The 21,657-nt window shown below is 44.2% G+C and overlaps 2 protein-coding genes across 2 annotated transcripts in view; one reads left to right on the forward strand and one right to left on the reverse strand.

The window, feature by feature from the left end:
• The first annotated feature begins 719 nt into the window (after positions 1 to 719).
• Positions 720 to 1,535, forward strand: LOC149822487 (uncharacterized). Its single transcript, XM_089980291.1, has one exon. It carries the CDS (start codon positions 720 to 722, stop codon positions 1,419 to 1,421), a length of 702 nt encoding a protein of 233 aa, XP_089836417.1. The 3' UTR covers positions 1,422 to 1,535.
• A 1,697-nt stretch (positions 1,536 to 3,232) lies between these two features.
• The window catches only part of LOC149822488 (maltose excess protein 1-like, chloroplastic), a 68,293-nt gene continuing 49,868 nt past the window's right edge, over positions 3,233 to 21,657 (reverse strand). Inside the window, exons 5-9 of the mRNA XM_089981570.1 lie at positions 5,973 to 6,074; positions 5,743 to 5,861; positions 4,596 to 4,658; positions 4,437 to 4,498; positions 3,233 to 3,625 (exon numbers count right to left, since the gene is read on the reverse strand). Coding sequence (XP_089837696.1) covers positions 3,519 to 3,625; positions 4,437 to 4,498; positions 4,596 to 4,658; positions 5,743 to 5,861; positions 5,973 to 6,074 — 453 coding nt within the window. The 3' untranslated portion in view covers positions 3,233 to 3,518. The remainder of the gene's footprint in view (positions 3,626 to 4,436; positions 4,499 to 4,595; positions 4,659 to 5,742; positions 5,862 to 5,972; positions 6,075 to 21,657) is intronic.

Below are 21,657 nucleotides of genomic sequence, written 5' to 3' on the forward strand. Positions count from 1 at the left end.
ATTGTTGTGAATTGGCACCAACCCGGACCCGCTTGTATGGTAGAAGCAGCTTGTGTTGGGACGTTGCAAATTCTAATCCCAATGGTATCACTGTATAACTGGTTGGAGTCTGGCTAGTCACTAACCCCAGCTTGCTTATAAAAAAAATTTGTTGTGAATCAGCCAATTCCTATTGTATCGGGTCAAAATGAATATGAAACAAGTTTGATTTTGTTTATTTTTTAAAAAATACTAAAAAATCATTAATTATTTTTTAATATTTTACTGACAAGGGGCATTCCTTAGTTGAAGATTAACTGATTCAAATCGATTCACGTAAGAATCCGAATCGGCCGATTCCTTCAATCATTTTGAAAATCAATTCAAGGCCGATACCGATACTGACAACGTTGGACCTAAGGTCTCTAATTGGACTGTTTTAAGAAAAAGTTTTATTTGTATCTGAAATTTCAGAAAATTCTAATGCATTTCTGAAATTATAAGCAAAAAGTTGGTAGCGTTCAAGAGAATTGAGAATCAAGAGACTAAACGTCCAACAAAAATGAGCAGCATTTGACTCTCTCTCTCTCTCTCTAAAATATGAACAGACTCTACTCCAACGTCTCTCTCACTTTCTCTCTTTATAAATGGAAATATAGGAACCTGACTTCTACCCCCATCATCTCGTCTCTCGTTCCCTTCTCTCTCTCTCTCTCTCTCTCTCTCTCTCTCAAATGGAAATGGGCGACCACCTCTCATTCCTCTCTTCACCCACGAGCAACACTGACTCTGCAGTGGAGAACCTCCTCGCCGAGATCCTCGACCTCACAGCCCTCGATCAAATACACAAGCTCCCATCTCCCTATTCCAACTCCTTTCTGCCCATCGAGCTAGAGACCAGATTCCAGAGGCTCAAATCCTCAAACCCAAACCCCACCACCAACAACAACCTCTCTTCTTCCCCTCCTCCTCCTCCCAATCCCAATCCCAATCCCTCCCAAACAAAAGCCCCACAAAACTCCAAATCGGGAAACGCGCTTCCGCCCTTGGATTCTCCAAGAAAACCACTCGAGAAATCGCCCTCCGAGCGAGAATTCGACGATTTCTGGGATTCTTCCTCGAAGGGTTCGTCGTCGTCGCCTCCGCCCAAGCAGGGCTGCTGTTTCTGGCCTTCGCCGAAGAAATCGGGTCGGAAGAAGAGCCGGAGCGAGAGGGGGGAGGTTGTAGTTTGGGGGAAGGACGAGGATATTTTATGGGGTTTGAGTACGTTCTCGGTAAGGAGTCAGAAGGAGAGGATGAAGAAGGCGTTGAAGGAGCAGGAGCAGGTCAGTAAGGAGGCAGAGAAGATGATCAAGTGGGTGAAGCAGGCATCGGCCCGGATGAGTGTTGATCACCTTGATGATGAACTGCGCTGTGATAAAGATAAAGATGGGTCCAAGTGATGCGTTTGCAGTTTTTTCTTTCTGCAAATATGGTTTTTTTTCTTTTGGGTGCCCCAGTATATACTGCTTCTCTACAGCCTACACTGTTTGTATTCTGTGATAATATATATATACAGAGAGAGAGAGAGAGAGAGAGAGTTGGCAGTGATAGAATTACAGAAGAAGATTGCTTTCTAATGGGATGACTGGATGAGTCAAAAACGCTGTTGCTATCCAGGAAGCTTTTTACGGCCCTTGTATGTTTTTGACTTGTGTGTGTGTGAGAGAGAGAGGGGGGACACCCATAGTATCAGCCAGATGACACGTATTTTTACTGTTATAAAAACACATTTAGGATTAGGAATAATAAATAATAATAATAAAGTAATTTATAAACGGTCATATGCATAATGTTTGAACTGTGTCGTGTCATTGTCCTCTAGACACGGGATCCCCCAATAGCTTGTCCCCACATGAGAGGTGAGTTCTGCTGTAAAACCGTATTTTAAGGGCGAATAAGCGAAGTTGATTGGGCTCTACACTTGGGTTGGAAAGTTCCTGCTACCAAAAAGAACTTGCTGCCGTAGTCCAAACTCCAATCTATGGGTCCTCACTGGATTTGGATCCTTGTCAAATGCCAGATCCAATCCAGTTCAGGTCCTAATCAGATTTGGATCTTTTTCAAATGCCAGATCCAATCTGGTTCAGTTAGTCCTCGCTATCTATCTATATCCAATCTGGTTCAGTCAGTCCTCTCTCTCTCTCTCTCTCACACACACACACACACACACACACGCCCACCCACATTGAATCGACATATCAGTTGCACTGGTATCGGGGATGTGATAGGTAGGATTCAACTTTGTAGGTGCCTCAAAGGTAACTCAGCCTCCAGCTATCTGCAAAGACCAAAGAAATTATTGTGCAACTGAGCCCACAAGGGCTCCACATTGACTTAGGTCTTGTTTGGAAACTAGGAGCTGGGATAGGAGTTAATGCATTTGGCAAAAACTTGGTCAAACTACCTTGTGGGAGTCGTTAAAGGAGGTTAGGAGTTTGATACCCAGAGTGTGCATCTTTTGTTGCAAGATTTAAGCTAAATGAGAAACCATCCCGGGTGGGCAGGGGGGGGGGGGGTCACGGAAACGTGACATTTCTTGGCTACTAATGGAGTATTCAAACCATACCAGTGGTTTCTTCATGCTAAAAAAAAAGATTAAGATGTAACTGGATGTAATTGTTTAGCTCCATTGACTCGGCTCCTTAACCAACCTGGCTTTTTTAATAACTGTTCAACAAATAGTTGAACTTCTCACCCACTGTTTTTAGAGAAATGACATGTCCATTGTGATCAAGCTAGACTATCACTAGTGATGTAATCGCGGTCTACTAATCATGCCACTTCTCCACTTGATGTTCCTAATGAAAGAACCTGTCTATTCTGACCAAGTTAGGCCATACTAGTAGCAATAAAAAAAATATACTTTGATCATGTGTGCTTCCATTTCAATTATGATCATTGAAGCATACTGTGGTGATTTATCATTTAGCAAAACTAGGGCTCGGTTGCTGCTACATGACACAGATGATTTAAATTGATTCCAAGAGAAGCTTATCAATATTTGCTATGGAATGCAACATCAACTCAAATGTCCATAGGCATCCCTGTTTCTTACTAGGCTCAACACTTCAGAGCGAGCAACTGCTATGAAAAGCTACACAGGCTTGGTTTGCTACTCTAAGAGTCCGGATGCATTCATGCCAAAACCCAATCCAGTATGACAAGTTTCCAGTAAGCACTGTCATTGCTACTACTTGAAAGAATGACTCGCTTCCCAAAAAATAGCTCCATGTTGATATTTTCTGAAAAATGATAAAATCGAACTGTAAAAAGCCCTACAGCAAACTTCCCCAATAAGCAATAGCAATTGCAGTAGATTTAATATGTTATTCTCCTAAATTACAATTGCAGCATGCCGTTCAGTCTTCTGTCAAGAAAAAAACAGCAAAGAGAGAAAATTTCCCTTGATTTCAAAGTTACATTATGACAAGATGAGCATTATAAATCTTGCACTGCCAGTGGACCCTGATGTTCTTTGCTTGACATCAACAGAATCCCTACATAGAGGTCTTGTGCTGAATGCGATGCCCAGAAATTAAGTCCCTTAATGACAAGGCAGGAGAACTGTACCCATAGACCTTGGTGTCTTTCCAGAACGTCATCCCTGAATCAGAGGGAAAAAAAGTTTTGAACTAAAACCAAATTATGCTAAAACTCTACCTAAAACTAATTCACATGTTTATAACTCATTTATATGGGGAAACTCTAGGAATCAATCTCCTAAGAATTGAGGGAAAAAATAAGAGATCTGGATTACAAAACAATATATGGCAATCTCAAATCTCTCATTGTAGGAATTTTCTTGATTGTTGGAAGTATGCAATTGAGATAGCCAGTGCACGGGAACCTGAGGAACAAACACCAGGTTCTGGACCAAGTATTTCATCCTGTGGAATGTGAGCGATGGTTGTTGGTCCAAGGAGATATAACTAGTTCAACTCTCCAACATGTCAATGTTAAATTATGTACCTTTAAATGAATTGTTTTAATCAAACAAAACCCCCAACTTCATTCCTAATTTTGTGATTAGAACATACATGTATTAATAGCTTGATTAACTAACCAGTTCGGGGTTAAATTATATTGACTTGAAGGACATGGTCGATAGGTTTAGTTCAAAATGATTTGCCCAAGAAAAATCAAGATATAGTTTGATTTTCAGGTGCAACAGCATCAAATATGAGTCATGAATACGAAACATTGCCCTCCATTAATCAATGAGAATCCTTTAAAAAAATTATGAAGTGCCAGGGCTCATTCTATTTCTCTGCAATAAATGAGGAGAGGAAACAACATTTACTTTGAACAGAACCCTAAACACTACATAGGTTTCTCTGCAAATTGGCTATTCTTGAACAATTGAGAATTCAGATGACAAATTTTTGAAATTTGAAAAATAAAAGTAGAAGAATTACCTATCCATGCGAATAAACCAAGCGTAGCAGCATAAAAAAATTTCCAGCTGATGCTTTTGAACCTGCAATCATGGTGTGTGGATAAAGGTGAAATGGAGGAACCGCATCATGCAGAAAATTCAAGTGAGAATCCATTCAGATATTGGTAAAGGGTCTTACCAGTACATGCATATCAAGTTACCCCACCCATACAAGAGAGAAGCCCAAGCTGAGCCAGTAAACCTGGAAGCCATGTTGTGGACAAATAAAGAGCTTTCAGATACATTAGGATATAACCTCCATGACTTTAAAATGAGTACTTGAGTAGCAAGCTAAAAGCACCATAGGTGAAGAAAATCTAGTCAGGGTCCAATTAAATGGACTGTGAAGAAATGTTTCATATCTCTTGGTTCATGGTTGTGTATGTAGAATGATACATGTTAGTGGGTATTATGCCAAAAGCTATTCTCATGATTTGGGACAAGTTGGTAGCTAGAAACAACTAGTGACTGGGTCATTAATAGGGTAAATCTGTAATATTGTAAATCAGTAACAATTCCGTCTTGTGCAGAGATATGCTAAAAAGGGTAAGTTGGATCACAGCAAAATATTCTTGGTTGGGTACGAAAATAACATTGAAAATTCATGTGCAATGAAAAACGCCAGGTTACAGTTGCATAAGAAGTTCCATTGAAAACAATCACCACCAATCTCTTTGGTATATAAGGCATCGTTACCAGAGTAAGAAGTGGGTGCAGAGGCGATGTGCAAAGAGTGAAATGAGTGCTTGGAAGACGCTTTTATGTGTGAAGCATGTGATTAGGAAGCATAAAGGGGAAGCACGTAAGATGCAACAATTGTGATGAGTAGGAAATGACAGAAAAAGGTAGATAGAATATATGCCATTAATTAAATGCATCTTTCAAACCTTTTGCCCAAAATATCCATACTATATGTGTAGATATAATAGAAACATAATCCTTTAAAAGAAAATATAATTCTTCCAGTATGAAATTAAACTCTATATTTGGAAAAGCAAGCTTTTCATTCTCTCAAAGTGAGATCCGAATAAAGTTTTAGAAGAGCGAAAGAAGGGAGTTGTGCACTTCAGAAACGAGCTTCCAAGATTTTTAGAAGCTTACAGTAACTGTGGTACAAAATTTTCATTTTCATTGTACACGAAAAACATTGTCTACATGACTATGAATTTACCTTTTTGAAATTTGGAGGAAAATTAGAAGTCCCCAACTTCAAGTGTTGTCTAGCATTTTGCAACGTAATAAAGATCACTCTTCATGTAAATAAGATACAATGAATTAGAAATTACCACATGAAATCACGTATAAGAAGTGCACGTGGAATCATAAGCCCATTTCCAAACATGGCCAGCAGCATTGTGAATGCAGATAAGCCTCTGATATTTTCTGGATTGAGATAATTTGTCCACTGCAAGGTGATATAATTAATACTATAAAAAATTTCCAAGAAATTCTCAAATAGAATACTATTTGCTTCAGGAACATTATTCTTTTATATGTTAAAAGAAAACTCACACACCATTTGTGCAATGGGCATCCACATGAAAAGCAAAGTAGCAGTCCAACCAGAAATAGAACTGACAAAACTCACACTGGCGTTAGAAAGTTTTCCGGTATGTGCCTGCGAATTTGAACAGGTGCATGAAAAAAATCAGAGGCTCAAAGCAACTGTAGAAAAGAAAACATTAAAAAATAATAGGTTCTATTTGTATTAGAGCAGTGTGGGGCATTACAAGATAAATAACTAGTGATTGTCATCCAATCCTTAGAAAGAACCAAAAGGACATATAGGTGCACTGCATGCATCACTTCTTGAGTTGCCTTGAAAGCCAAATATTTGTCGTAAGGGCTATCCAGGTACCTGCTTGGTTAAATAGGCTAAGCTATTGACTCTGAACTCAGACAAGCAGTTGCAGGAATCATTAGAAGAACTTTTTTGAACAGACAACTGCTTTAGATGGGAAGTGGTCGTTTCTGTTGTAAAATTAGGTATGAAAATGGTGTAATTGTGGGGATTCAATTTCCAACGGTGAGACTGACATTAGGCACGTTACATCAATCACTTTCTTTAAGGTAGTTTTCATCCTCCACAATGGTGCAAGCTGTTCAGACGTCTACATTAAGGACACAACTGTTAAAATGTATACTCAAGAACATTATTGTAAGTATAAATATATATACTTATATACATAGAGATACGTATGCATATGTTATATGTATACGTATCTCTATATATAAGTATATATATTTATACATCTTTCTCTTTTTACCCGAAAAGGGTATTTTAGTCCTTTTACATTTTGCACATATTCCATTTTGAATATGCTGTAATTTTTCCTTTATTTTTAAATTTCTTTTATTTTTTATTTTTCCTTTTTGTATTTCCAAAAAGGTGCATTGGGGGTCTCCCCAATAGAGTCATTGGGAGCTCCCCAATGACTCCTTTGGGGAGCCCCCTTGCACCCCTCCTTTCTTGTATAAATAGGGGTGTTCCCCCTTGTTGTAAGATAAGCTTGAGAGTCTCAAGCATTTACTTTTATTTATGAAATACATGCATTATTGCATGTTTATTATTTATACGCTTTTTGCGTATTTTGTTCAAGTGTTGTGAGAGTGCTTTCGTGCACCTCTTTTATAAAGTATTTGTGCTTATATGTGTATTGTCTCTTCGTAGACAATTTTACATGGTATCAGAGCACAGTTGGTGATTGAAGATCGTGGGATCCTCCTTTGTTCGAGTGCCTCGAAAACCGTGCCTTCGGATCTTTAGAGATTGAAGTGGTGGATCTTGCTTCTCAAATATTTTAGAAGGATCTTGTGCAAAGTAGAAGTTGAAACATTGTATTGGTACATTTTTTTTCTCCTCTTTACGCCTTAATGGGTGAGAAAGAGTCTCACTTTGCCCTTGGCTTCAAGTTGAATGGGTCCAACTATCATATTTGGGTCAGGAATATGGAGGCCCACATAAAAGAAAAAGGATTGTGGGGTTATGTGCAAGGAACAATTCCGGAACCGGAACCCAAGATAACCGTAATGGACGGAAGTGAAATCAAGATTCTTGAGGGAGAGGAAATGATCAAAGCTCTTGAAGAATACTCCAAGAAACACGACGAATGGGAAATGAAGAACTTCAAGATTCTTTCTTGGTTCTTCGCATCCGTCGAAACAAAGATTAATGCCAACATTATCGAATTCAAAAAAACATCAGAAGCTTGGCATTATCTCGAGAAAATGTATACATCAAGAGATCTATCCCATAAGTACTACCTTCAAAAGAAGGCCCTCTCCCTTACTCAAGGTGAAATGTCTATTAGGGAATATTTTGCCGATCTTTCCTCTATTTGGGAGGAGCTCTCTATGCTTGAACCAAAATGGAGTGGAGAGGCAATTGAACTCCGCCACAAGCAACTTGAAGAAGATCGTTTCTTCAATTTTTTGAATGGGTTGAGACCGGAATTTGAGCAAATAAGGTCATCACTTCTATCCTCATTTACTCCTCCCTCTCTTGAAGAAGTTCTCACCAAATTAAGTGGTGAGGAGACTCGTATGAGTTTGTGTAAACAAGGATCAAGTGTTCTTATGGTTCCTTGTAATCATGAAGAAAACAATGAGGTTAATGCCGTATCAAGACCCAGAAATAATGTAAAGACCTATCGTCCTCCTCATTTTAAATTCCAAAATCAAGGAGGAGATGGTGGACAAAGAGGAAAGAGGGACTATAGCAAGACTATATGTCATTTTTGTAAAGAACCGGAGCATATCAAGCCCGTATGTCCCAAATGGAAGAAGCCGCTCGCTATGGCCACCACCAGTGCACCACAAAAGGAAGAGGCATCATCAAGTGGGTCACTCTCGTTGAACCAAATAATGAAAGCCCTTCAACCTCTTCTCAAGGGAGCTACATCCGGTGCCGCCGTGTCTACTTCTTCCATTCCAGGTAAAGTCTCTTGGCTTTTGGACTCAGGTGCATCTTTTCATATGTCCCCAAACATGTTTTCACTTTCCGATTATTCAAAAAATGTTTCTCCATCCTTTGTTTCCACTGCGGATGGAACCTCTCTTGAAATTAAAGGAATAGGTAATTTTGAAACTCAAGATTTTTTTATTCCAAAAATTAGATTTATACCTAAACTTAACTTAAATCTTCTCTCTGTTTCTCAACTCTCGGACCATGGTTATGATATTAAATTTTCATGTGATAAATGTTTAATACAGGATCGTCTGTCCGGGAAATTGATTGGGGAAGGCTTTAGAAAAGGCGATTTATACTATATAGAATCTCTTCAAGTTCCAAAATCTTTTTGTAATGTTGCCCGAAACAAAGATATAAATGTGTGGCACAAAAGACTTGGTCATCCCAATATCACCAAGTTATCTTATTTACATTTTGCAAAGGACCTATGTAAAAGTTCTTTTTCTTGTAATGACTGTATTCTCGGAAAAATGCAAAGTTTACCTTTTGAGTAAAGAACTATGTTCTCATCTAAACCCTTTGAAATTGTTCATTCCGATGTTTGGGGACCCGCACCTGTTGTCTCAAAAGGAGGTTTTTCTTATTATGTTATTTTTGTGGATGATTTCTCTAGATATTCATGGATCTTTTTTCTTAAATTCAAACATGAAGTTTTTTCGTGCTTTAGAACCTTCCATTCAATGACCAAGAATCAATTTAATAGTAACATAAAGATTTTTAGAAGTGATTCTGGAGGAGAATATCTCTCCAACCAATTTAAAATATATCTTGAAGATCAATGAATCATTCACCAAAGATCTTGTCCTAAAACCCCTCAACAAAATGGGTTGGCCGAAAGAAAACATAGGCATATCATTGAGACCACTAGAACCCTTCTTATTTCCCAAAACATCCCAATTTTTTTTTGGGCTGAAGCAGCTCTTGCTTCTGTTTATCTGATAAATCGCTTGCCTTCTAGAATATTAGGGAAAATATCCCCTTTTGAGATTTTATATAAAACCGAACCAGATTATAATAGGTTACGAGTCTTCGGGTGTAAGTGTTTCATACTTACGGATAAGAATGACAAACTCTCTCCCAAGGCTATCCCCTGCGCTTTTCTTGGATATTCTGAAACTCAAAAGGGATTTCGATGCTATGATCTTCGAGAAGATAAGTTATATGTCTCTAGAAATGTAACTTTCTTGGAAAATGAAAGTGGATTTGAAAAAAATGTTTCTCAACAAGAAAATTTTGATTATTCCTTCCTTTTTGACTTATTGTCTAGTAATGATGATACATCTAGTGATGATGATGTATCATCAAACCATGATGAGAACATTGAGAGTAATGTCGAAGAGCATAACCAACAAGAAGGCAGGATTTCAAGTGATCCTATAACATACTCTCGTAGAAACCAAGACACCTTTAGAAGTGCTATTGATCAATATAGTGAACTTGTTCCTGTTCTCGATCACCGAAGATCTGAGAGGAATAGGAGACCTCCCACTCGTTTTGTCTCATTTGATTCCTTTTCACCCCGATATAGGGCTTGTCTTAGTGCCATTCATTCTTATTTTGAACCAAGAATTTTTGAAGAAGCAAAAAAATGTATAGAATGGCAAGAAGCTATGCAAAATGAACTTAATGCTCTTAAAAAGGCTGAAACTTGGGATTTCCAAACTCTACCCATAGGAAAGAAAACTATAGGCTGTCGATGGGTTTTTAAAGTTAAAACTAAGAGCGACGGATCCCTTGAAAGGTATAAGGCTCGCTTAGTTGCAAAAGGATATGGGCAAGAGTATGAAATTGATTATGAAGAAACTTTTGCTCCTGTAGCCCGAATGGTTACAGTTAGATGTCTTATCACTATTGCATCTATTAAAAATTGGAATATCTTTCAAATGGATGTGAAAAATGCCTTTTTAAATGGTGATCTTAATGAAGAAGTGTATATGGATGCTCCACCAGGCATGGAGATTCCTAAAGATAAAGTCCTTCATCTTCGAAAGGCCCTTTATGGTTTGAAATAGGCCCCCAAAGCCTGGTATGACATATTTACCAGTGTAATGCTGGAAAATTGTTTCTCCTCATGTTATACTGACACTGCTCTATTTACTAGAAAATCTAAGGCAGGGATTGTAATATTATTACTATATGTTGATGACATGTTAATTACAGGTGATGATGTTCAAGGAGTCAAGGGTATTAAGTCCGTCTTGACTTCAAAATTTGAGATGTCAGACTTGGGTTTTCTGACATATTTTCTTGGAATTGAGGTTGCCTATTCGCAACGTGGTTATTTTTTATCTCAGTCTAAGCTTGCTTGTGAGATTATTGACAGATCAGGAATTTCTGATGACAAAGTATGTGAAACCCCTGAAGTTGTGGGAGCAAAAATGAAGATTGACGACGGTGTTCCTCTAATCGATCTTACTCCTTACAGACAGTTGGTAGGTTCTTTAATGTATCTCAGCATTACTCGACCCGATTTGTCACATGCTATACACATCGCCAGCCAGTTTCAGCATGCTCCTACAACCGTTCATATGAGTGTTGTGCTTCGCATCATCAGATATTTGAAGGGAACGGTGAATAAGGGAGTATTCCTATCCTCTTCTTCTGAATTAAAATTGCTTGCTTATACTGACTCAGATTGGGGAGGTGACCCTAGTAACCGTCACTCCACCACTGGTTTTTGTATTTTCTTAGGAGAATCTTTGATCTCGTGGCGATGTAAAAAGCAACAGGTCTCCTTATCATCCACCGAAGCCGAATACAGAGCCATGGCATCTACCACCATGGAAATAGTATGGATTCGACGTCTTTTGGAAGATATGGGAGTAGTTGTCAAAGAACCAACAAAGCTTTGCTGTGACAATAAAAGTGCAATCTACATTGCCAAGAACCATACATTTCACGAGCGAACAAAGCATATAGAGATGGACTGCCATTATGTCAGGGAAGAATACTTGAAGAAAGTCATTGATCTACCATACGTGACGTCTGAGTATCAACTTGCGGACTTCTTCACAAAAGCTCTTTGTTCGCCTAGATTTCATTTCCTTCTTGACAAACTTGCGGTTATCACATCGTAAGTTTGAGGGGGGGTGTTAAAATGTATACTCAAGAACATTATTGTAAGTATAAATATATATACTTATATACATAGAGATACGTATACATATGTTATATGTATACGTATCTCTATATATAAGTATATATATTTATACATCTTTCTCTTTTTACCCGAAAATGGTATTTTAGTCCTTTTACATTTTGCGCATATTCCATTTTGAATATGCTGTAATTTTTCCTTTATTTTTAAATTTCTTTTATTTTTTATTTTTTTTTTTTGTATTTCCAAAAAGGTGCATTGGGGGTCTCCCCAATAGAGTCGTTGGGAAGCCCCCTGTAACAACCCGTTAAAAAAAAAAAATGGTTAGGATTCGGGTCGGATCCGGACCCGGACCCGACCCGGACCCAATGGAGGCACCGCCTCCCTCGTGCCTTTAAAAAGATAAGGCAGGGGGGGTTTCAAATACGAAACCCTCCCCCTCGCTGTCTCTTCTCCCTCACCGCCTCCCGACTCTCCCTCGCTCGTCTGCTGCCGCCATTTGCGACCTCTCTCCGCCGCCGCCGCCGACCACCAGGTACGTTCTCCCTCCTCTTCTTCTCCCTTTTTTTTCCGTCTCTCTCTCTCTCTCTCTCTCTCTCTCTCCCATTCCTCCCCCCCCCTCGGTTCTTCGTTGCACAGGGAGGGGAGGGCTGAGCCTCCTCCCTGCTTTCGTACGGCAGGCGAGGGGCGGAGCCCCCTCCCTACTTCCGTACGGCAGGGGAGGGGCTGGGCCCCTCTTCCCTGCTCTCTGCTACGGCAGGGGAGGGGTCGAGCCCTTCCTCCCTGCCCCTTTTTGTTGCGCCAGCAGGGGCCATCGGCCCCTGCCTTTCATTTGCCAGCAGGGGCCCATGGCCCCTGCCTTTCTTTTGCACCAGCAGGGGGCCATCGGCCCCTGCCTTTCATTTGCCAGCAGGGGCCTATGGCCCCTGCCTTTCTTTCGTCAGCAGGGGCATAGGCCCCTGCCTTTTGTTTGCCAGCAGGGGCCTATGGCCCCTGCCTTTCTTTGGTCAGCAGGGGCATAGGCCCCTGCCTTTCATTTGCCAGCAGGGGCCTATGGCCCCTGCCTTTCTTTCGTCAGCAGGGGCATAGGCCCCTGCCTTTTGTTTGCCAGCAGGGGCCTATGGCCCCTGCCTTTCTTTGGTCAGCAGGGGCATAGGCCCCTGCCTTTCGTTTGCCAGCAGGGGCCATCGGCCTTTGCCTTTCTGTGTGCCAGCAGGGGCCATTGGCCCCTGCCTTTCTGTTTGCTAACAGGGGCCATCGGCCCCTGCCTTTTTGTTTGCCAGTAGGGGCCGATCCCCTGCCCCTTTTGTGCGCAAGCCTATACCCTTGGTCGACAGACCCGGGGAATCTTTGGAAGCTACATCGTAATGGGGACAGATTATTACAATTGTTGATCTCCAGCGAGGAATTCCTAGTGAACGTGAGTCATCTGCTCACATTGACTACATCCCTCTTTGGGCGGCAAGGCTCATTTGGCCCTGCCCCATCCTTTTTGGTTTTGAGTCATTTGGGACCGTTGGCCCCAACTCTATGTATTGGAGAAGTTGAGTCTTTGCCTTGCTTTTGCTTTGTCTGGGCTTGCATGTTAATATCGCATATTCGCAGCTACGACGGATCTCATTCGCGCTCCGCGACCCGAGCCGTCAATTGTGTACGTCCGCAGACGTCGGCAAGCTCGTAACCCTCCAAGGTAGGGGAAGATTGTACGAAAGACTTGGATAATTGAATTAAGTTCAATTAAACTAAAAACGATCAATAAAATGAATATATATATATATATATATAAATATATATATATATATATATATATATATATATTTATACGAGTATGCACTTAACTCAAGGACGCGGTTTCACGATCCTTGCCCTTTACCTTATGTCAGTCTATACTTGCCATCGTGTATCACGTCGAGATCTCGTGTTGCATTCTTCCTTATGGTTTGTATGTGCCGTCACGCATCGTGGCGAGGTTCAGTGTCGCACTTCTGCTTACCGCCTTTACCTTGTCGCCGCGCTTTGCGCCTAGGCTCTTGTTTTTGTATGTATTATTACTGCTTTGCTATTGCAGATGCCGCACAGGTTTTTGCTCTTTGCATATGCCTTAAAGGCATCCTCAGGCATTCACCTCTCTCTCTTGCGACGAGAGTTGAGATGGGAGCTAGCGTTACATCCTCGTCTAAGGAGGGGGATACCTTGCAAGGATCCTGACTCCTTAAGTATGCAGTCCTGCAGACGAGTTGGAGGTTCTGTTGAGAAACATGTATCCCGTCTATCGAGGCCGGTGTCGAGTCATGCGAGGCATGTAGATACCCCGATAGCGGATGAGGTTCTAGAAAATCGCAGGCATAATGTTGGCACAAGGTACTGCTGTTTCAAAGGATATAGTAAAGTTGATAAACTTTACATCCTTGTGAAACACTCCTGTTGAGGCTTCTTTTGAGGAGCTATACCCCCTTCATCCTAGAGTACTTGTAGTCGTGCACGACACGTCTAGTACTGCGATGATCGGATGAGACGGTCGTGCGACCACGAACAGTGCGAAATGCACAATGCTGAAATCACATAAATGGCCTCACATTCGCCTTCACAGGCAAGATGCTTGAGTGGTTTAAAGACTACAGCATAGAGTGGGTCGTTAGTTAAGCAACCCCTAACGTACCTGTTCGTTTCAAGTGGTCTGTCAAGGGAGAGGACAGGACGGTACAAACTCCAATGGACAGGTTGTTAACAACCACCCTACGGGCAATGATCCGGCCTCCCCAGTCATTGGAGTTAGGGGAAAGGGGCTACAATAGTTAGCTCAAAACTTCTGCAGAAGTTGGATGCATCCGTGGCACTGCCTCCTTCGGGGAATCCTCTCTCGGCTAAAGCCGTCCCTCTGGAGCGGACTCAACTAGCTTTTCGGGTTATTCAAATACATAGAATAACAGACGCCCGCACTAGTCTCAGTTGTTTCTACGTTTTGCCTGCGCGTACCCGCGGGCCAGTAATATCGAAACATAAAGTCTGTTCACACTGGTTGTTGAGTAGTGAGACTCACTTGCACTCGCTTGCACTACTGACTCACTTGGACTCACTTGCACTCGCTTGCACTACTGACTCACTTGGACTCGCTTGCACTATTGACTCGCTTGCACTACTGATTCGCTTGCACTACATACGCGTTTGCACTATTTATCTGCTTGCATTGCTTACCTGTTTAACTGCTTATCTACTTTAAACTGCGTAACCTACTGAATGAAATGTACATAATTCAGTTTCCTTGTAGTCTATCTTGTGCACCTACTAGTTTCTTTAGCGAAACTAACCCAGTCTATGGGTACAGGTGATGAATAGGCACTTCACGGGCGATGGCGCGATGGCAAGATGGTTTCAAGACTCTCTTCTTCCTGCTCTTAGCTCGCGTCCTGATGTTTTTGGGTCTTGTAATGGATTTTCCTTGGGACATCCGAATTTTGTACTTTTGGAACCTTCTTTTAATGAAAGTGCCTTTTTCAAGTAGCATGGGTTGTATGTTTTGGTTCTTCAGCTAACGTGCCCAAAGTGGTCAACTTGCCTTTCTAAAATTAACAAAAGGATGGGCTTCCGCTTATTTCTTAAACCAACTCTGAAATAAAGAGATTCTTTTAGTCTCTTGCCTGTTTTATGAAAGGTTTGAAAGTTGAAATTTTGGGGCGTTACATCTTGGTATCAGAGCTAAGGGAAGTAAGGATTCTTGACCATTGAGCATCCGCATCGCGCTGTGAGTATACCTTTCTTTTTGCTTAGTAGGTGTTTTTTTGGATTGTTAAGCTAAGAGGCTTGACGCGTTCTGCTTATGTACCAGCATTGCTGGGTTTTCCTAAACTACTCATGTTAAACATGAATAGTACTTATGTTTCTGGCTTATTTCGAGCCTCCTGAAAATTCTAATTATTGGTATTCCTTGTTTACTCCAAGGATGGCAAGAAACTCGAATGAAGGGTCTGCTGACGATTGGTCAGATCAGCGGGGATTCGTGTTGGATTCCATAAGTTCCCTAGCAGCGGCTATGCGAGACCAGATTCGTTCTCAAAGGGAACCAGCGCCCGTTTCTGAGCCGAAGCCGCATACCGCAGTGACGTATGAGAAATTCCTGAAGCTTGACCCCCCGACCTTCGATGGCAAGCCCGACCCAGACATGGCCGATCACTGGGTGAAGGAGGTGGAACGAGTGTTCGAGGTCTTGTCAGTGCCCGATGACAAGAAGACGTTATTCGGGACCTTTAGGCTGAAGGAGAATGCCCGCAGTTGGTGGGACATGGCCCGGAGTATGCAGTTTTCGGGAATTTCGCCCATTCCTTGGGAAGCTTTTAGAAAGGCTTTCTTGGGGAACTACTTCCCGCCTCATGCGAGGGAGAAGAAGAAGGTGGAGTTCTTGGAGCTCAGCCAAGGCAATTCGAGTTTGACGGATTATATCGCCAAATTCCAGCGCTTAGAACCCTATTGTCCCAACCTGTTCGCGAATGATCGCGAGCGAGCAGGAAAGTTTGTTCGGGGGCTAAAGGAGGGGCTCATGCATCGGGTCCTAACCAGCATGCCCTCGACCTTCTCTGCGGCAGTTGCTGCTGCCACCCTCCTGAGTGAGGCCTGGGAGCGCACTAAGAGTACACAGGGCAGGAGGCCACCCGCTACGGGTGGTGAGCCGAAGACACCTTCCGGTGACCCAGGCAAACGATCGTTCCTTCCTGTGAAGAGCGAAGGAGGAAGGAGACGATATCCTCCTTCGAAGCGTCAGCGGCCTCAGGGCAACCCTCCAGCCAGGCAGCAGACGAGCAATGTGTGCCCCAGGTGCGGTCGATCCCACATCGGGCAGGCGTGCCCGCTCGACACAGGCGGATGCCTGTATTGTGGCAAGATGGGCCACTACGCCCGCGACTGTCGCAAAAAGGCGGCTGACGACGCCAGGCAGACCAGCGGAGCACCTCTGCTCCCTCGGCCACCACAGTCCCAACAGCAGTATCAGACGCCGCAACCGCAGGCGAGCGGTCAAAGGAGGGCACCGGGACGCGTCTACTCAGCCAAGGCCGAGCAGCTGACCAAGGGCGACCTAGTGCAAGGTACCCTTTTTGTCGCTAACCAAGCGGCTTTTGTGCTTTTTGATTGTGGTGCCACGCACTCTTTTATTTCGGTAAATTTTGCCGAGTTTTTGCGCGTACCTGTAAAACCCTTACATAATACCCTTGAAGTGTATAACCCGATTGGAAAAAATACTGTTTGTGCGACCTACGTACCAGAGTTGGACGTAGTCCTGGCAGATTGGCATTTACCGGTTTGTGCTATCCTGCTAGTGATGACGGAATTTGACGTCATCCTAGGCATGGATTGGCTGCACAAGTATCATGCCAAGATTTTTTGCAGAGATAGCAAGATTGTTTTGTCTCCCCCGGGAATGCCCAAGGTGGAATTCAAGATCGTGAAACCTGTTCGGGCAAGCAAGTTGATTTCGTCGCTGAAGGCGCAAAGCTACCTCAGGAAGGGATGCACTGCCTTTCTGGTTAGTGTCGTCCAGTCCGAGCCGACGCGAGTCTCGATGGGAGACTTGGAGGTTGTGCGAGATTTTCCAGACGTCTTCCCGGAGGAACTGCCAGGCCTTCCTCCACCTCGTGAGGTGCAGTTCAACATCGAGTTGCTGCCGGGTACTGCGCCAATTTCTAAGGCTCCATATCGGATGGCACCAGCCGAGCTCGAAGAGCTCAAGAAGCAGTTGCAGGAGTTGATGGATCAGGGATTCATCCGCCCCAGCGTCTCGCCTTGGGGAGCTCCTGTCTTGTTTGTGAAGAAGAAAGACGGATCTTTGCGATTGTGCATCGACTATCGGATGCTCAACCAGGCGACAATAAAGAATAAGTACCCGTTGCCACGCATCGAGGATCTGTTCGATCAGTTGCAGAGGGCCAAGATCTTCTCAAAGATCGACCTTAGATCTGGGTATCATCAACTCAGAATTAAGGGAGATGATATCTCCAAGACGGCCTTCCGGACCAGGTATGGGCATTACGAATTTACGGTCATGCCCTTCGGACTCACTAACGCTCCTGCAGCGTTCATGGATCTCATGAATAGGGTGTTCAAACCCTTCTTGGACACCTTCGTGATCGTGTTCATTGACGACATCTTGGTGTATTCCGATAGCTGGGAGCAACATCGTGAGCACTTGAGGGTTATTCTCGAAACTTTGCGAAAGGAGCGTTTGTACGCTAAGTACTCTAAGTGCGAGTTTTGGCTCGAGGAGATCATGTTTTTGGGACATGTCATCTCCAAGGAAGGTGTGTCCGTGGATCCAGCGAAAGTCGAGGCTGTACTCAGTTGGCAGCAACCGAGGAATGTTCGTGACATTCGGAGTTTTCTTGGATTAGCTGGGTATTATCGAAGATTTATCCAGGACTTTTCTAAGATCTCTCTACCCTTGACGCAACTCCTGAAGAAAGAAGCTAGGTTCGTGTGGGACGACATGTGCGAGAACAGTTTTCTGATGTTGAAGGAACGTCTTACGACTGCTCCTATTTTGGCCTTACCTTCGGGTCAAGGCGGCTTCGTGATTTACACCGACGCTTCCGGGTCAGGCTTGGGTTGCGTCTTAATGCAGAACGATAGAGTGATCGCCTATGCATCGCGCCAACTTAAAATACATGAGAAGAATTATCCGACTCATGATTTGGAGTTAGCAGCGGTGGTCTTCGCATTGAAGATATGGCGGCACTATTTGTATGGGGAGCGGTTCGAGGCTTTTACAGATCATAAGAGCCTAAAATATTTGTTCTCACAGAAGGAGCTGAATATGAGGCAGCGGCGTTGGCTGGAATTCCTCAAGGATTACGACTTTACCTTGTCCTACCACCCGGGAAAAGCGAACGTTGTGGCCGACGCTCTGAGCCGCAAGTCTCCCAGCGTTTCCGTTAATTTGTTATTTGCGGGGTGGAAGCTGATCGAGGATTTGATATCGTGGGAACCGTTTGCAGTCACTCCAGTTTCGATCAGTCTTTCCAGCATGGTAGCTCAACCTGAGCTATTATCTAGGATCTTTGTTAGTCAAAAGAGCGATGAGCAGTACGAAAAGCTGAAGGCTCTAGCGCAGCGGGCCGATACCCCCTTTCGTCTGAGTGAGGAAGGAGGTGTATGGCGTAAGGATCGTCTCTGGGTGCCAAAAGACCCTATTTTGAGAGATGAGATTCTCGCTGAAGCCCACAAGTCCAGGTACACGATTCACCCGGGCGGCACAAAGATGTTCAAAGATTTGCAGCGCAGATATTGGTGGAGTGGAATGAAGCGGGACGTAGCCGAATACGTTTCGAAGTGTTTGACTTGCCAACAGGTTAAGATCGAGCACCAGCGACCAGGCGGAGTGATGCAGCAGATGGAGATTCCACAATGGAAGTGGGAGGACATCACGATGGACTTCATCGTCGGTTTGCCAAGGACGCGGAGGAAACACGATGCGATTTGGGTGATCGTGGATCGACTCACTAAATCGGCGCATTTCCTCCCTTTTCGGCTCAGTCAGTCCCTGGACAGCTTGGCAGATCTCTATGTCAGGGAGATTGTGAGATTGCACGGTGTTCCTGTGTCAATCATCTCCGATCGTGACCCGAGGTTCACCTCCAGGTTTTGGGGACAACTGCAGTTGGCCTTGGGCACGAAACTGAAATTCAGCACCGCTTTCCACCCTCAGACCGACGGACAATCTGAATGCACGATTCAGACTTTGGAGGACATGCTGCGAGCGTGCATGTTAGACTGGAAGGGAGAATGAGACTCTCATACCGGGTTGGCAGAATTCGCGTACAATAATAGTTATCATGCGAGTATCGGTATGGCCCCGTACGAAGCTTTGTACGGGAAGCCTTGTCGATCACCTGTTTACTGGGATGAGGTTGGTGAGCGGATGTTAGATTCACCTATAGTGCTACAGCACTATACTCAGCAAGTGCAGATGATCAGGGAACGTTTGCGTACCGCGCAGAGTCGGCAGAAGTGTTACGTTGATCGTCGACGTAGAGAGCTGGAGTTCTCAACAGGAGATATGGTTTTTGTTAAGGTATCTCCTACAAAGAGCGTTTTCCGTTTTGGGAAGAAAGGAAAGCTGAGTCCCCGGTTCGTCGGACCTTTTGAGATCCTGGATCGGATCGGTGAGGCGGCTTATCGTGTTGCACTGCCTCCTCAGTACGCTCAGATCCACGACGTCTTCCACGTATCTATGCTGAGAAGATACGTTCACGACCCATCACACATCATTCATTATGATGATGTGGATATCCAAAAGGACTTGACGTTCGAGGAAAGACCAGTGGCAATCGTTGACCGTCGAGACCAAGTGCTCAGATCGAAGACGATTTCTCTTGTAAAAGTACGTTGGCAACACCATGGAATAAATGAATGTACATGGGAGCCCGAGTCGGATATCAGGGAAAAATACCCTGACTTGTATTTTGACCAGTGTAAGGAATAAAAATTTCGCGGACGAAATTATTTTTAAGGAGGGTAGGATGTAACAACCCGTTAAAAAAAAAAAAAATGGTTAGGATTCGGGTCGGATCCGGACCCGACCCGGACCCAATGGAGGCACCGCCTCCCTCGTGCCTTTAAAAAGATAAGGCAGGGGGGGGTTTCAAATACGAAACCCTCCCCCTCGCTGTCTCTTCTCCCTCACCGCCTCCCGACTCTCCCTCGCTCGTCTGCTGCCGCCATTTGCGACCTCTCTCCGCCGCCGCCGCCGACCACCAGGTACGTTCTCCCTCCTCTTCTTCTCCCTTTTTTTTCCGTCTCTCTCTCTCTCTCTCTCTCTCTCTCTCCCATTCCTCCCCCCCCTCGGTTCTTCGTTGCACAGGGAGGGGAGGGCTGAGCCTCCTCCCTGCTTTCGTACGGCAGGCGAGGGGCGGTGCCTCCTCCCTGCTTTCGTACGGCAGGCGAGGGGCGGAGCCCCCTCCCTACTTCCGTACGGCAGGGGAGGGGCTGGGCCCCTCTTCCCTGCTCTCTGCTACGGCAGGGGAGGGGTCGAGCCCTTCCTCCCTGCCCCTTTTTGTTGCGCCAGCAGGGGCCATCGGCCCCTGCCTTTCATTTGCCAGCAGGGGCCCATGGCCCCTGCCTTTCTTTTGCACCAGCAGGGGGCCATCGGCCCCTGCCTTTCATTTGCCAGCAGGGGCCTATGGCCCCTGCCTTTCTTTCGTCAGCAGGGGCATAGGCCCCTGCCTTTTGTTTGCCAGCAGGGGCCTATGGCCCCTGCCTTTCTTTGGTCAGCAGGGGCATAGGCCCCTGCCTTTCATTTGCCAGCAGGGGCCTATGGCCCCTGCCTTTCTTTCGTCAGCAGGGGCATAGGCCCCTGCCTTTTGTTTGCCAGCAGGGGCCTATGGCCCCTGCCTTTCTTTGGTCAGTAGGGGCATAGGCCCCTGCCTTTTGTTTGCCAGCAGGGGCCTATGGCCCCTGCCTTTCTTTGGTCAGCAGGGGCATAGGCCCCTGCCTTTCGTTTGCCAGCAGGGGCCATCGGCCTTTGCCTTTCTGTGTGCCAGCAGGGGCCGATCCCCTGCCCCTTTTGTGCGCAAGCCTATACCCTTGGTCGACAGACCCGGGGAATCTTTGGAAGCTACATCGTAATGGGGACAGATTATTACAATTGTTGATCTCCAGCGAGGAATTCCTAGTGAACGTGAGTCATCTGCTCACATTGACTACATCCCTCTTTGGGCGGCAAGGCTCATTTGGCCCTGCCCCATCCTTTTTGGTTTTGAGTCATTTGGGACCGTTGGCCCCAACTCTATGTATTGGAGAAGTTGAGTCTTTGCCTTGCTTTTGCTTTGTCTGGGCTTGCATGTTAATATCGCATATTCGCAGCTACGACGGATCTCATTCGCGCTCCGCGACCCGAGCCGTCAATTGTGTACGTCCGCAGACGTCGGCAAGCTCGTAACCCTCCAAGGTAGGGGAAGATTGTACGAAAGACTTGGATAATTGAATTAAGTTCAATTAAACTAAAAACGATCAATAAAATGAATATATATATATATATAAATATATATATATATATATATATATATATATATATATATATATATATATATTTATACGAGTATGCACTTAACTCAAGGACGCGGTTTCACGATCCTTGCCCTTTACCTTATG

Source organism: Nuphar pumila, chromosome 11 (assembly GCF_984573655.1).
Source record: "Nuphar pumila chromosome 11, dmNupPumi1.hap1.1, whole genome shotgun sequence".
In the NCBI taxonomy this organism is placed as follows: domain Eukaryota; kingdom Viridiplantae; phylum Streptophyta; class Magnoliopsida; order Nymphaeales; family Nymphaeaceae; genus Nuphar; species Nuphar pumila.